This window comes from Apis laboriosa, unplaced genomic scaffold, assembly GCF_014066325.1.
Source record: "Apis laboriosa isolate Shangri-la unplaced genomic scaffold, ASM1406632v1 scaffold23_cov150, whole genome shotgun sequence".
Taxonomy (NCBI): Eukaryota; Metazoa; Arthropoda; class Insecta; order Hymenoptera; family Apidae; genus Apis; species Apis laboriosa.
Window position 1 is genome coordinate 4,056,403 of NW_025222452.1, and position 16,207 is coordinate 4,072,609.

The window sequence follows — 16,207 nt, forward strand, 5'->3', positions numbered from 1 at the left end:
AAAAAAAAAAAAAAAAAAAAAAAAGAGTGGAAAAGAAGGAAAAAGGAAAAAGAAAAATTGCAGGTTTGACGGCCTGCAGTGGAAAACACGACGAAAGGGAGAAAATTTCTCTGGGAGGGGAGAAGGGTGCAGGCGAACGATGCTCGCTCGAGGGTTGGAACTGAAGGCAGAGAGGACCAAAAAAACATCGGCAGAAGTGGCATCAACAGGTTCCAGAGGAGGGGAAGTTTCGTGAAGCGCACGGCAATTGTGGCCGAGGTTCGCGTGAAATGTTCTGCAACTCTCCCGAGGCGTTTGCGTTGGTTGTTTCGAGAATTCCCTTCTCGCGTTGATGCCTCGATCCCAACCCCCCTCCCCTCCATCCCGATTTTAATTAATCCGCCGATGACATTCAGCTGAGGGAGAATCGTCATCACAACGGGGAGAGCAAGTTGGATTGAAATTGTGACGGGGATAATTTGGATAAGAAAAACGAGTCTCTTTACCTTTTTCTTTCTTTTTTTTTTTTTTTGATTTCGTGTCAAATACGATCGCTTGATTTTTTTTAATCCCTTGCTTTTCCATCCCCCTTTATGACGGACACGTTTTCGAAAAAATAAACCTTTTCCCAATCTCATAATATGAGCCCCTATGAGTCGGGATGTTAAAATTTTTAAGACGGAAAGGGATGGAATGTCGAAATTGTTCAACAGGGTGAAGAAAATGTCGATTGAGAGTGAAACGAAAATCGTTTTGTTAGGTTAAATAAATGTGATCGTAAGAATTGAAATAATATAATTGGCGGGCGTGATCGATAAAGAGAGAGTAATTGTGAAAGGATGGTGAAAAATTACTGGGATAGAAGTTCGTTAAAACGTGGTTCATTGGAAAGACGGTAATCGTAAAATCGATCGATACAAATTCGCGACAATCTTGGCTGTGACGAGCGGTAAAAACATCGCGTTTATTATTCATTACGGTTTTATTGTTCGATCAGCTACAGGTTGGCAGACGAGGAATTAAAAACTTCGTGCGCGGCCAGGAATAGGTAATTCCCGTTTTAACGACACCGTTAATTCTGACGGGGAGCGCGAAAAAAAATCAAGGGGAGATCCGTCTTCGTTGAGATGCAATCGTTTCATGCAATAAAGATATCCCGTTCAAGAGAACATTAAGGATAAACTTTAACCATGTATAAACCTTTACATGTCTCTTACTATTCCGGTTATTCCGTTTAAGAAAAATGAAATCGTGGAAAATCGATTACAAAATCGAAAATGGCATTCAATTTTATTTATTATCGAAGAAAAGTTGGTGGAACAAGATTTTTATTATTATTAGACGTAATCAAAAACCGATATATATTTTAATATTTTACCTTTTGCTATTGGATAGAAATTTCGACGAAGTGGAAGGGCCTGTTTCATGTGGGTCCCCTCAATGGTATCCTTTGGTTCCTTTGAGAGTGAATAAGAGTGAATAGTTACCGAGTAGATCCACTTCTAGCCAACTTGTATCTTCCCATTCCTTGTATTGGATCCTTGACTCTAAGGTTAATGATACGCTGCTGGATATCGTTTATTCCGCTGGTGCAAAGCTAGATTGAACGTGGGGTAATATCGCATTCGATTTTTTAATTTTAAAATATGAAAGAAAAATTTCGATATCCCATTTGTAATGTTAATTGTTTATGGAAAAAGAGTAAATGAAATAAATGGATTTGCGATAAATGGTATATGAAAATATTTGAATGAAAATATTCGATCGAATAAATATATAAGTATATGTGTGACAAGCATTGTTGTTGAAGTAAGCAGAAAAAAATGATGGAAAATCAAAAACTCGGGGAAAATGGTTCGATCTCGGTTGATAAAATTATTTTAAAAAATTACTTTCTTCGAATAAATCGGAGAATCGTGGAACGGTGCGTTTACAGCGGTACAATTGTAATAAACAGCTGCCTTTCCAGCGAAATTAAAACCGAGCCATACTCGTAAACCAAGCTTTTTCATAAACGCTTACACGCGATACACGTGAAGTTACTTTTTTCATGTGTTTTCGCGTATTTTTTATCGCGTATTTCCCTTTGTTTTTTTCTCCCTCCTCGCGGCCTCCCTTTTTTTTTCTTCTTCTTTTATTCGTTACATTTCTAGCCAAAGATGAACGGGCTTTAATAAAAACTGTCGAAAAAATTCAGGAGCCAGATGATCGTAAAAAATAGACCTTTATTAAAAATTGAACGAGTTTTTGTAGATTTTCGAAAAATCTACAAAACGGTAAAAAAAAAGAAAAAGTGATGAACGTTACAGTGTTTCCGGGCAACATACGCGATAAAACGCAACACAGGCGTAAACAAATCCTCTCCGAAATTCCATCCCTGGAAATGTTGCGTTAGAGATCAACTTATCGAAATTAATTTTATGTAACCCGAGCCGAATCGCATGAAAACGGGCAAGAAACGGAACGATCCCTCCCGAAATCCACTTCCGGACAATCGTATATTTTCGCGAAACGTGAGTCGACCATGAAAACTAGAAACCTAGGCTTTCAATTCAGTTTTGCGTCGAACAAAATTGAAATCGAAACAGAAATCGCTCCCATCGCTATATCTTTTCTCTTTCTATGAAATTAATCGAGATTCATTATTTGTTTAAGTTTTAATAATTTAACCCGAGACTGAATCTCCACGTGTAACGAATTTATTTCATCCGCAATATCGTCGTTTCAATCGTTTTAATCGGGACGAAATTCTTATTCGAATTCCATCGATACTCGAGAAATTTTTTTTTTTTTTAAATTTCACGATTAAGCGTGAGAGAACTCGACGAAATTGAAATGATATTCATGTTTCAAAATCGATTTCGCGTAACGCATCACGAATTCTTTCGTTTCGCTGAAAACGACGATTGAAAAAAATTCATTCTTCGTATCGGTAGATATAGATAAGTTTGCAAACGCGTGTTCTAATTACGAAATTAATGTAATTAGAACAACGATGATAAAACGGAACGATTCATCATTTCCTTGTCGTTTCGCGAATTTATCGATCTGCATTTATGACCGTGTCCATCGCTCGTCGTGTTATCATCGTATTTATCTTAATAACTTCGTTTTGTAAAATATTTTAAAGAGTGAAAATATATTGTTTGTTGATTTAAAATATTATTTGATGAAAATTGTTTATATCAATCGTTTGATAATAGCACGAAATACGTAAAAATTTCATTCATGCGAATGAAGACAAATTCTTCTATTTTCTTTGTAATTCTTTTTTTTTTTTTGTAGATATTATAAAATAAAATTCATTTTTTTTTTTTTAATATTTCCTTATCCAAAATTATCGCACTATTCTTTTTTTTTTTTTTTCAAGCTTGACCCAATTGCGTAAAATACAGTGAATTAGATCCATCAATCATAATAGTTTTTAGAACTCCTATCCGATTCCGGATTGCAGTTATACCTTTGCACCAAAATGATACGTGCATTTTGGGATTTCATGCCCGGTGCACAAAATCCGATAAAGCTTACATGTGATAGGTGGCTCAGGATCGAACCTAGAACCATCTTTCTTTTGGCTGCATCTTGGAAGAGGATCGAAAAACTTTGCTCGTAAATGTGTTTCGTTCTAACCCCTTTTCATTTTTCTCCCATAATTCTTTTTTTCCCACTGAAATCCCATGTAATGAACGCCGAAAGAATTTCGCAAATTTTACACATTTTAATTGTACTTACAATTACATATTTTCTTTTTGGAAAAAAAAAAGGAAAATTATAAGACTATATTTCGCCTCGTTCTTTATCCCTATAATATACCAACTATCCAACAACGTTACTAGGGCTCGAAAATTGCAAATGCAATTTCTACGGAGCTATTTTATGTTGAATACACGAATGCAAGTGCAATCCGCAATCGCGAAGGAATCCCTGGGAAGGAATTAAAGCTGACACGAAGAGCTCTCAAAATATCTACCCGCACAACGCCATCGCTGTTTGTGTGATCACAAATAAACGCACACGCGCAGCCTCTCCTACGTAATCTGCATGAAATTACGGAATAACGTATAATTAAAGTGCCATTAAAGATACGCCTATACGGAGATTGATACTTAAATTTAGATACCGATACTTAAAAATTTCGATGTTGAATATTTCTGATAATGTTGATGAACTTTTAATTTTTCGAAAATAAAGTAAAAACGGTTGAATGTCTCGTATTAGAAACGATAAGGAATGCTAACTTCTGGTCGATTGTTCTCATTTCATCGTTTAATTTTATGTTTTATTGGAATCAATATGACATGGATTTATTATTTCTCTTGCAAACAGTAAAACTTTGCGAATAAATATAATTAATTAAAAATAGATATTATAAAATCTCTATTGTAAATACGAAATGAATTTTACTAAATGTGATTTGTAAATTTTAGGAATAAATATTCTTAAAATTATTATTTAAAAAAATATAGTTTTTCGAAAGGAATTAAATAATAAATGAAGATAATTGTGAATATTAAAAAAATTAAATATAGATTGTATGAAATTTATTTTTGAAAAATACATTTACATTTCTTTTGCAAAATATTATACATTAGTAAAAAGTCAGTATCTTAAATATATAATATATATATAAAATAATAATATAGAATAAAACTTAATAACTGTTAGAGTAGTATTTCTGATTGATCAGCAAATTCGAAGATGAAATTACTGTTAAAAAAAATGTTTATACTTAATTATTACTTTTCAATGTTGAATTTTATTATAATTTACAAATTTAAAAAAAATCATATTTAATTACTAAAATATTTTATGTAATTAAGTCACAGAAAAGTTCATATATTTACATTTTATAAACCAAATTAAATATATGTATACTTTATATTGAGTATTAACGAATAATTTGCATCAATCTTTAATTTGAGAATCATATTTTAATTGAGAATCATATTGTCTTAATTTTAACAATTTTCTTTTTGTAATCTATCTTCTATTCGATTCATTTTATGAAATCTTAAAAATTTATTATGATAAATTAGTCATTTTTAAAAATATTTTTGCTTATTTTATAACATTAACATTTCTTTTAAAATTTTTACAAACAAAAAAAAAAAAAAAAGAAAAAAAGTTTAAGAAAAAAAAAATTTAATTTGACAAGAAGCAATTTTCTGTACAAAAACTTTTAAGTCAAAAAATGATAATATATGAAAATGATTTATCTTTTATAATATTACTCTATTATATTGTCTATTGATTTACTGTTTTAATTTACACGAATATGTAACTTTCTGATTGAATGTTACATTATCACAGAAACTGATATCTATTGAATCTATAAGAATCCTGTACAGTATCATATAATACATGTCTTTAATTATTATTGGTCATCATAATTTCAATTATTTCTTTATATATTACAAAAAAAATAATTACATTATTTATGACTAGGTATTAATTTTTTTTCTATCAATGTTTCTTGTCAATATTAAAGTTTTTATACACTAGATTATAAAGTTTGGTATGATATTAAAAATATTTTTGACAATCAAGCTTTACTTGTAATACTTCTAACAAAAAAAGGAACTCGAAAATTCAAAAAATTATGATACTTTAGAGATATATAACATGTTTATGTAGATATATCTTATGAATTTTTTTTTTGCTACCCAAAATCTTTAAGGAAATGAAATCAATCTTTTCGATTTTACGTTATAACTCGCAAACTGTAAGAAAAATAACTAAAACAAAAAAAAATTTCAGATAAAAGTTATTTCTTTTCATAAAGATTATCGTCTCGTTCTCGAAAAATTTAGTTTGCAAGTTTGCAAGTTTATAACGTAAAATGGAAAAATAGCTAAATTTTTAAGGATTGATTTCACCGCTTTAAAATAATTTTGGCGCCAAAAAAAATTGTGTAAACATATATAACATATACAAACATTACATATTTCTAAAATTTTATAATTTTTTGAATTTCTGAGTTGGGGATCATTTTTTGTAAGATAAATTTTGTTAATAATTACAATATTGAAAACAAATAACAATAAATTTTATAAAAATTTAAATAATATTTTTCCTATATTTTCATTCAAAATTATAAATAATATACTAAAATTTTTTATTTTTTATATACATACCTAAATAAAAAATAAAGAAATACTGTAATGTTTCAATTTTTGATTTCTGAAATTAGAATAAAATTTCAAATATATCATAATTAAATAGTCATAATAGTCATAACTCTATATAACTACAATATAATTCAATATATTTATATACTTACATTTTTATTATTTATTCTTTTATATCGCATGTGCAAATATCTATTTTATTCTCTACACATTCTACTGGACATTCTTTTTCTAGTTTTATATCTTGAATTTTCATTTTTATTGGCTTTTCATATTTACATATTACAGCGTACATATCACCACCTAATCGACGCGCTAACCATCGATTTTTAACAACTGCTAATTTTAAACATTCACAAGTCATCTTTGCATGAAAATTCGTATGAAGTGTTCTACCCATTCCTTCCAATACAATAAGATCAACATCATGTTTCACCATTGCAAGACATAAGTCTAAGTTCAATCGGCTATTAAAATAATTCGTAAAAATAATACTTAAAATAATCATCTTGATTATATATCATAATAATTACCTTAAATCAAGACAAGGTCCAGCCTGAGCAGTCTCCATAGCAATCAAACGATTTTCTTTTAGAGCACGTCTAATAACTTTGCATATGTTCGATGCATCTCGTAATGTTACAACCAATTCTGAATATGTAACATCATTTAATGCTGGCATAGAATTAGCACATAATATAACCTAAAATAATTTTTATTTTAATTTAATTAATGTATTATGATCAAATTGAAAGATATATATTTCAACTAACTTTTGTTCCTCGTAATAATAGATCACGAGCAAATGGTAAAATTCCTAATATTATATCAACTCCACTATTATCAACGAAGATAGCAGCACATTTATGTGGTATACCTATTTCTAATCTTTCTATCCAATCATCCAAATTATCAACTAACCAAGGTCTACCTAAGTAAAAAAAATATATTAATTTTATCAAGATTGTCTCTTTCGATAAATTACGATCGTAAATATTACAATGCAGAAATACCCGGTATTTTCGCTTGAGCTTCGGCAAAACCAAAATCTGTTGTTTCCATCAAAGTTGCAACAGCTTGTGCACCCCAATCAAACATATTACCACTCAAAACTCCCAATATTAATGCCTTTATTTTTTCCGCTTCTTCCAATTTATCAATAGTTATTATGCGACTTTTTAAATATTTTAAAGCTTCTTCATTTTCTTTCTTCTTTTGCTATATATAAAATAAATGTTATAACATATTACAAATTAATTAAATATATACTTGATAGAAATCCTAATACAAGAATAAACATAAGAATAAACTTTTCTGAAACTTACAAATAAATAAGGATCAGGAAAATCGAATTCCTTCATGCAATGTTCAATAGTGTCCAATAATACTCTCACTGTAAGTGTCCCATAAGCACTATAATTCATTATATTACGAATGATAAAATTATAATATATTTTTATAAAATGTTAGATTTTTATTATTGAACAAAACTTACAATGGTTCAAGATGTAGATAATGCAACCTGTCGACATATTTTTTCTTCAATTTTGTTGCTCTATCTTTTGCAGTTGGACTATGTGGTTGACTGTGAAGAGCTCTAGCTATGAATTTATCTACTGATTCTTCAAAACATTGAAGCCAATAATCTCTATAAATATTTATATATCATTTATATTTATATATCATTAAAAAATGTATATAATATAAAATTATTTATAATTTACCTAGCTTCTTTATCTTCGGCAAGATCAGTTGTATCAGGATTATAAGAAGCTGGATCTTTCAAAAGTGGACAAAATGTAACAGCAGTTTCTGCTTGGTCAATTTCTAATTGATCTATTTTAATTCCAAGATTAGTGCATGCTGTATCTTTAAATCCTGAAGATCCAGCATAATTTTCCAACCAGTTATATTCATTAGATTGTTCAGCACCATATAAAAATGCTCCAATTGCACCAAGATAACCTTCATGCCGAAGAAAAAGAGGTTTCACTTTTCCCTATTTTATAAAAAAAAATTTTATATATATATTATGCTTACATAAGAGAAAAATGAAAAGTTTAAAACTAACACGAGACCAATATTTGATGGAACATGAAATAGTATGCATTGATAGAGGATGATTACGAAGAAAATAACCACCAAAATAAACTTTATTCATGTTATGCATAGTTGCATGTAAACTTGCTATTTGTCCAATATCATTACTTATGGTAAGTAAAAGACTTCTAACAAGATCTGCTTCAGAATATTTTGGTTGTCCTAAAAATAAATAAAAACATTTATTCGTTATTAATATTTGATTTGGTAATAATTAATACATAAATTATTTACTTTTTTTGTCTACTTACCATCACTATTATAAAAAGTAGCTTTGCCAAAAGAAGCTGCAATAAGATTTCCAGGTAAACCTTGAGAAGCATAATCACCCCCATAAATATCTTTCACTAACATATCAACATTACGATGATCTCCTCTTTCTGCAAGTTGCAACAATTCATCAAAGCCCTAATAAAATATTTTTAATTATTTTTTAGTATTATATTTATTTGTTTCAGATAGAGATATAACAATTAATAATTTATATATATATATATATATATATATATATCGCATAATAATAATAAAAATAATAAAAAATATATATAATATATATGAAGAAATTAATAAATATAAAAAGATTTATATCAAATTATTAATACCTTTTTTTTTGTGAGCAAAAAGCCTAATCCCCAAAATGTTCCTCCTCCTGTAGCTGTACCACCAACTCTTTCAAATACTTCATCAGATTCAACCTGAAAATATCATATATATTTTAAAAATAAAGAAGAATTTAGACAATTAATTATTATATTTGTAACTTACTTTAAGAATACTGACACCACTACCAATATTTACTAACATATATGGAAATATGTTAGGACCAGCTTTTTGAAATTTATATTCAGGATTTCCATATCTTTCAAATTCAAATGCTTCACAAGATATATTTTTTAGTAAAAAATTACAACCTTTTATTAGACATGCAATCTCATCTTCTTTATCAATTCTAAAATAATGTTTTATTTACTTTATTTTTGTTAATAGTACTTATTAAATTATATAAATTTTATTTAATAAATATAAATAACAAATATTATATAATAAATATTTAGTAAATAAATATAAATTATATTTAATAAATTTAAATATTATTTTAAAATACTTACATTAAACCTAATTTTTCTTGTAGCAAAAAATTAAATTTATATGCTCCTCCACCAGTTACTTTAATATTTTTGCCATGAAATCTTTCAACATTTACTAAATTTTTTTTTACAAAATCCAAACAATTTTCAAGGTATCTAGTCTCAAATTTAACAAAATGAAGTCTATTGCCTTCATGTACTTTGTATGTACGTTCTCCAGTATTTCCTAAACCTGTATCCTCGTATAATGCTTTACGATAACTAATTGTTGAATAATAAGCTATTTTTGTCAAAGATAATCCTGTAATTAAATGAAAATCAAAATAATCTTGAATTGTATTATTAAAGGACTATGATGATTTCGAATTTTAAAAATTAAAAATAAATATATATAATTTTCAAAGACCGTTTGAAGGATAACCTTATAATTGAATTTATATAAAATACATAAAATCTTTCACAGAATATTAATAAAATATACAACATAATACATACCAATATCAATAGCAAATTTTTGAGCATTTTTCAAATTTGCAAATACTTCAACTGCACCTGGTAATTTTATGGAATGATTTCGTTCATTCGTTTCCATTTTACATTTATCTTAACGAAACTACTATACTTCGAACAGTAGGTGTTTTCACAATTAGCAATCGGTATACATCACGTTAAATAATAATTTTATCAATATTTAAATATTTGTTAATAAATATCACATATATGCAGTGAAAAATTTTCTTATCTCTAGGACATACATCAACGCGCATGAATTAAAATTTTGTTTACTCGAAATTTATCGCGTTGATCTAAAAAAATGGCTATTAACATTAGATAGATAGAAGCGCCCCATTCATATACATAATGGTAACATTTGATTTTAATAAAAAATTATGCACAAAACTTAATTATATATGCAAAGCAAATTATGATAAAAAAATAATATACATTAATTATTTAAACAATTTAATAATAAAGATGATTCTGTACTGTATTTTTGGTAGGGAAAAAATCTATATAAGAATTTATTACAGTAAAGCATAAATTATCTTTTTAATTTAAATTATCTTTTCTAATTTATACATATCTAATTCTTATAATATATTTATATATTAATATTTGCAATTTTAATTTGTTTGATATAGCAACACTTATAAAATGTCTGATAAAAAAAATTATGTTATTTTATATGTTCATAAATCATATATTATTTTATTTATAATTAATTTATATCACAAAATTTAAAAAAATAATTTAATAAAAAATACATTAAAAAAATATTTTGTAATAATTAAAATATATTAAATAATTTAGATTTTACAATATGTTCCTGAAAATTTTTACTAGAATATTTATAAAATATAATACAATAATTTACAGTATATTTGCAATTAAAATTAATTATATTGCACTTTCATAAATATATATATATATGTATATGTATATATAAATATATATATATATGTATATGTATATGTAAATTGTTAATTACAAAGAAACTGAAATTTAATTACATATAAATATTATTATCAAATATTATTCATACAGTTACTATTTTTAGTTAAGTTTATTATATATATTATACTAATAAAATTACTATGTATTATATTGATAAAAATAATGCTTAACAGTTTATTAAAATGTATAAATACTAAAAATGCAAGAACAAAATTAAAATATTTTATATTATTAAGTATTTTATACATAAAAAATAATTATTAATTAAATGTTTTATTACAAGTATAAGTTTTTTATATATCTATGTATTTTATACAAAATTTTTATCCAATATATTTATATCAATCATAATTTATATATTTTTTAAAACACACTAATCACGCATATTTTTAATTATAAGCGCATATATTATATTATACATGTATTAACAATTATTTATTATAACAAAATTATGATTGATTCAGAATCTAATTATGAATTTCTTAATTTTTAATAAAACTAAAAAAGTTTGTAATTTTATATTTGCAAGTTTTAAGTTTTAATCATTTTTGTTTTTTTCATTTTCATTTATTATTTTTAAATTATTTTGTTTTATCCTTTATTATACAGTCCATTTGAAATATCAAACATGTAATTTCCCTGATAGAGACCCTGTTTATCAAAATCATATATATGTTCTAAAATTTTTACTTAAACAGATTTTGTATTCTTTTCTTTTGACAAAAGAGGAATTGATTTCAATTTAATATTCTGTAATAAATTATATGAGTCATATGTACAATATTTATCAGATAAGAAAGGAATATAAAATGCTCGGAAAAATCGGTGTGATCTAAAAAATAAATAAAAAATTCAATAAAATATTAAGTTAATAAATATTATAATATAAGAAAATTCATGTAACATATAATTCACTTACTTTGCTGAATTTAAAAATTTGGATGATTTTATTATTGTGAAATTATCATTGAATCGAGAATAATTTGGTTCTAAAATTGTTTCAATACCATTGTCCAAGTCTAACACAAAATGGCATTTATCTAAATTAAACTACAATAATATGCATTAAATTAGTTAAATTCAATAATAATTATATAAAAAATCTATGCAAAAATCTACATTTTAATATCTTCATATTGCGTTATAATTAATAGCTTACATAACGTGTAGATTCTTCTTTATTCATATCATTAAAATAGGGTTGTATAATACTAGTTGCATTTTCATGGTTTAAAAAAGATTGTGGTAATTGACCTTTAAATTCTGACCTTAGATATTGAAGTTTCCAACTACAATATTTTTATTTAAAAATATGAAAAATTTTACATTGTATTTGTCAAGAAATGTGTTACTTACTTATTTGATGGAAAGAAAAAGCTACTTGGAAATCTGTGCCATTCTTTACCAATACAAAAATTAATATTAATATCCTTAGATATTTCTCTTTCTAAACCAAGTTTATTAGTATCAATCAGTACTTCCATTGGTGCATAATAACCTAATATTTAAGAAAAAAATGAAAAAATTTTATTTTAATTAACTTTCAAATTTTAATTAACCAAAACTTTTTACCTTTATATATTGCCAATGATCTTGATATTCCAAGAAGACCACATATTAAAATAGCAAAACATGTAATATAAACAGTATATTGCAAATAATGATAAGCAATATGTAAAGAACTAATTTTTGTCCTGATAAAAAAATATAATTTTTGAATAGTATCTACAGCTATACCTCCAGCCATGCAAATCATTGGATACACAGGAAACAAAAATCGTTCTTCCTGTAATATAAAAATATTATAAAAATATAAATATAATATAATATAATATAATATAATATAATATAATAAAAACATAATTAGATATATATAATGTTAAAAAATATTATTTAATTTACCTTATGAGGTTGTGAAAAAAACACTAGAAACCAAAGATACAATGGCGCCAAAGAATACCAGTAAGATAAACATAAACGATCTCTTGGTCTAGCTGGTACAATTAGCCACACTAAAAACTATAATGTTGATTATGACATCAAAAATTATAAAGTTTTAGATTATTGTTTTCATAAATATTACCAATCCAAATGGAGCACAAATAGCACCAATAAAAACGAAATTAAAGTTTAAAAATCCATTATAAATATAATAGCTGAAAGGTTCTATTCCATAAATATTTGGCCCATGATTAGTAAAAACATTGTACATTACAATATTTAAAGGTGCTATAACTAGTTTACCATAATACATTGAATCAATCCATATCATTGGTATTAAAACAACAGTACCAGATATTACTACCCATTTTATAAATTTATTCCATTCTTGTTTATGTAATAACATTTCTATTGCAATTGGTAACCTGCAAATTGATATGAAAAATATTTATATAACTATTTAATTTTTACACTTTAATTTTCTATATAGTATAAAAGAAAATACCCAAGTAATGCTGCAAATGGCCATCCTAATAAAGTAGATAAAGCTGTAGCAAAAATTGCTAATTCATACTGACGCCCATACCATGCTGCTGTTGCAATAGTACTCAAATACCTATATAAAAACACATAATATTAATTTAAATGATTTAATTTTGCACATTCATTTTATATATTATTATTTTTAAACAACATACATTGAAAAGGAGGATGGTAAAAATGCAGCACTAGCAATGTACATGCCAGAGCTAAGAATGAGAAATACTAATGTTAATCTGCCTATGTGAATTCCAAATTCTCTGCATACATTTCTATTAGAAAAATGATAATATTTTTTAATATTTTAAGATAAAATTTATCATTAATGAATCTATATTATTAACAATATAATATGATTCATAAGATATATACTTATAAAAATATACTTCAGACAATGCACAACCCACAGATAATAGGCATCTTACAAAATAGAAAACTAAAACAGGATTTGGTTCTAACAAGTAATGATAAAGTTTTGCTGGTACCATATGAATCAATAAATACATGTATGATCTTAATGCATATTGTGGGCTATATTCCCATGTTTGTTGACCATTGCCATAAAGTAGATAATGACTCTAAAACATAAAATATATGAAAGAAAATATTTTTGTAAAACAAATAATCTATTTATTAAAACAGAATAACATAAAACAAACATTATTAAAAATTATTTAAAAAAATTATTAAGAATTATTCCTTACTGGTTCCCAATAATTATATGTTTCATCACAATCTGTTATATGACTCCATATAGCAGAACAAAATCTAGCAGATAGAAGTAATTTAAATGCTGTATCCACACAAGGATAAATAAGACCAATATCAGAGGATTCTTCAGGTCTGAAACATACATTCTTAATTTTTCTTGAAATTTGTATTTAATTTTATGCACATTTAATTTTTATAATTTATAATTTTATTATTTTAGACATTTCATAGTAAACATGAAATAAAAAAATAAAAATACCTAATAATAATTAATAATAATACAAATTTTATAAAATAACATATAGATATTTGTAATTTCTTATTAAAACAATTAATATCAAATTGTCAAAGAAAAAAGGTTAACCGGTATATAATGTTTATTTTTATTAAATGTAAAAGAACACAAAATTTTTTTTCCATGTTTTATTATTAAGAAAAAAAAATTATTGTCTACTTTGAAAATCTTCTGCCATTCAACTTTTTCAATTCTTTCTTGGAAATAAAAAGCTGACGTTGACGTTGATTCGGCGCCATGATTTTTCAAAACCTTTGAAGCTAAATATTTTTTTAACTGTGTAACTATATTATTAAAATATTTAGAAATATTAAAATTTTATATATATCATTTTATTAATAGTAAAAATTATTTTTATGATTACAATTATGTAACACTAATTTATACAAATATTTTATATGTAATCTTATATATTTTCTTTATTATTGCATAAAAATATTTTCTTTATAAATTTCTTTTTTATATTATAATTTCCTTTTTTTTAAAAAATTTTCTATATATTAAACAATTAACATAATATATAAACATATCATATATATTTCCATAGTAACAATATAAACTTGTTAAAAATGGAGATTGAACATAAATATACATTTGTGCCTCTTGTTCAAAAAAATCTTATTAATATAAACGATAAAAAAATTCAAGAATTTCTTTCTAAATGGTAATAATATTAGTATTATCGTTATTGTCTATTTTTGATTTATATACATATTTGCAAAATTTTTTTATTCAAATTTAAATATAACAACTTGTTATAATAATAAGTTTTTTTTCAATTTTTAGGGGAATTAAAGGAAATTTTATTATCCAACATTTTACATTCAATGAACCTTTTCAAAAATATCATAAATATCATTTAGCTGAAGTCAGTATATTAATTATGTAGTTTTTATTTTAAAATGCTTTTATTTTAAAATAATTTTAAAGTAAATTTAATATTTTTATTATTTTTTCATTTTTTTAGGCTTTTTTTAAAGATAGTACTGTTGCTAAAGAATTATTAACAAAGCAAGGAAATTATTGGGCAAAACAAGGTAACTAAAGATATTTTTCTATATGATATTATATATTATTAATTTTTGTTTATATTTAATAGATATAATAGCATCAAGTGTAGAAATAAATCCTATTTCTTGTTCTGTTTTAAATATGTCTTTCTTCAATAAATTAAAAGATCCTAAAAATGGAATTGTGCACAAGTCTGGAGCAATTTGTAAAAGATTTGATATGGAAATAGAAAATTTTCTAATCTCTGATAATCTTAGAGCAGTATAGATTTTTACTTATTTATAATTATAATTAATTAGTTTTAATATATATATTTATTTATAATATATAATTATACATTCATTTATAATAAATTTATAGATGTTATTAGATGAAGAATGTCCAGAGTATAATTTATATTTAAAAGATGAACGAGAAGAATTTATATTTTTTATTTTTCAAATGCTTGTTCTTGGAGGAATATTGTGTCAATATGAAGATATTTTAAATCCATACTTAGAAGTAACAAGAGCTATGTATAAGGATTTAATAAAGTTGAGTGATATAATAGTTTTATAAGTATTCTGTTTATATAATAATAATTATACAATAAATAATTATATTTTTCTATTATTTAGAGTACAAAAAAATGAAGATAGTGATTTATCAATTAGTACAATAGTTTTACAGGTAGTAGCTAAAGATAATAAAGGAGAAGCATATTTTCCATATGATCCATCACATATGCAAAATATAGGATTTCTATTAATTGACAGTGTAACTCATGAAATTACAACATTTTTGCATCAGTTTGGCGAATATTGTCTTTCACAATGATTAAAAAAAATTTACAGAAAATTATATCATAAATATATTTTATGAAAAAAAAAACATTACTCCATATACCAAATCATTATATTATGAATTATTTATATTATATATTTATTATGTACTTAATATTCATTAATTTGTTAAAACAT

At 25.1% G+C, this 16,207-nt stretch overlaps 3 protein-coding genes across 4 annotated transcripts; 1 reads left to right on the plus strand and 2 right to left on the minus strand.

Annotated features, from left to right (window-relative positions):
• Positions 1-6,100: 6,100 nt before the first annotated feature.
• On the minus strand, positions 6,101-10,065 carry LOC122713262 (4'-phosphopantetheine phosphatase). Its single transcript, XM_043933525.1, has 14 exons — positions 9,791-10,065; positions 9,317-9,596; positions 8,973-9,156; positions 8,810-8,902; positions 8,459-8,615; positions 8,179-8,369; positions 7,832-8,106; positions 7,603-7,755; positions 7,433-7,520; positions 7,121-7,325; positions 6,881-7,038; positions 6,641-6,810; positions 6,260-6,574; positions 6,101-6,159 (listed from the first exon to the last, which is right to left on the minus strand). The coding sequence occupies exons 1-13, from the start codon at positions 9,885-9,887 to the stop codon at positions 6,271-6,273; spliced, it is 2,355 nt and encodes a 784-aa protein (XP_043789460.1). The 5' UTR covers positions 9,888-10,065; the 3' UTR covers positions 6,101-6,159; positions 6,260-6,270.
• A 1,199-nt stretch (positions 10,066-11,264) lies between these two features.
• LOC122713241 (alpha-1,2-mannosyltransferase ALG9) lies at positions 11,265-14,476 on the minus strand. Its single transcript, XM_043933493.1, has 12 exons — positions 14,397-14,476; positions 13,936-14,074; positions 13,604-13,809; positions 13,390-13,503; positions 13,197-13,307; positions 12,834-13,116; positions 12,653-12,769; positions 12,323-12,536; positions 12,107-12,248; positions 11,910-12,039; positions 11,670-11,800; positions 11,265-11,582 (listed from the first exon to the last, which is right to left on the minus strand). The coding sequence occupies exons 1-12, from the start codon at positions 14,474-14,476 to the stop codon at positions 11,441-11,443; spliced, it is 1,809 nt and encodes a 602-aa protein (XP_043789428.1). The 3' UTR covers positions 11,265-11,440.
• On the plus strand, positions 14,208-16,183 carry LOC122713242 (cilia- and flagella-associated protein 300-like). 2 transcript variants are annotated; one of them, XM_043933494.1, is made up of 7 exons: positions 14,208-14,517; positions 14,785-14,901; positions 15,024-15,105; positions 15,205-15,274; positions 15,337-15,509; positions 15,609-15,781; positions 15,866-16,183. In XM_043933494.1, exons 2-7 carry the CDS (start codon positions 14,807-14,809, stop codon positions 16,062-16,064), a joined length of 792 nt encoding a protein of 263 aa, XP_043789429.1. In that variant the 5' UTR covers positions 14,208-14,517; positions 14,785-14,806; the 3' UTR covers positions 16,065-16,183. The 2 variants fall into 2 exon arrangements, with proteins under 2 accessions (XP_043789429.1, XP_043789430.1); XM_043933495.1 differs by having other exon boundaries at positions 15,415-15,509.
• The last annotated feature ends 24 nt before the right edge of the window (positions 16,184-16,207 follow it).

Coding starts and splice junctions, on each gene's coding strand:
- LOC122713242 (XM_043933494.1), top strand. CDS start 14,807: ATGGAGATTGAACATAAATATACATTTGTGCCTCTTGTTCAAAAAAAT. Junction 14,902..15,023: donor CAAGAATTTCTTTCTAAATG/GTAATAATATTA, acceptor TTCAATTTTTAG/GGGAATTAAAGGAAATTTTA. Junction 15,275..15,336: donor AAATTATTGGGCAAAACAAG/GTAACTAAAGAT, acceptor TATATTTAATAG/ATATAATAGCATCAAGTGTA.
- LOC122713241 (XM_043933493.1), bottom strand. CDS start 14,476: ATGGCGCCGAATCAACGTCAACGTCAGCTTTTTATTTCCAAGAAAGAA. Junction 13,810..13,935: donor CATATAATTATTGGGAACCA/GTAAGGAATAAT, acceptor TTTATGTTTTAG/AGTCATTATCTACTTTATGG. Junction 12,770..12,833: donor TTTGTGCTCCATTTGGATTG/GTAATATTTATG, acceptor TCAACATTATAG/TTTTTAGTGTGGCTAATTGT.
- LOC122713262 (XM_043933525.1), bottom strand. CDS start 9,887: ATGGAAACGAATGAACGAAATCATTCCATAAAATTACCAGGTGCAGTT. Junction 7,756..7,831: donor GCCGAAGATAAAGAAGCTAG/GTAAATTATAAA, acceptor AAATATTTATAG/AGATTATTGGCTTCAATGTT. Junction 7,521..7,602: donor TATCTACATCTTGAACCATT/GTAAGTTTTGTT, acceptor AATGAATTATAG/TGCTTATGGGACACTTACAG.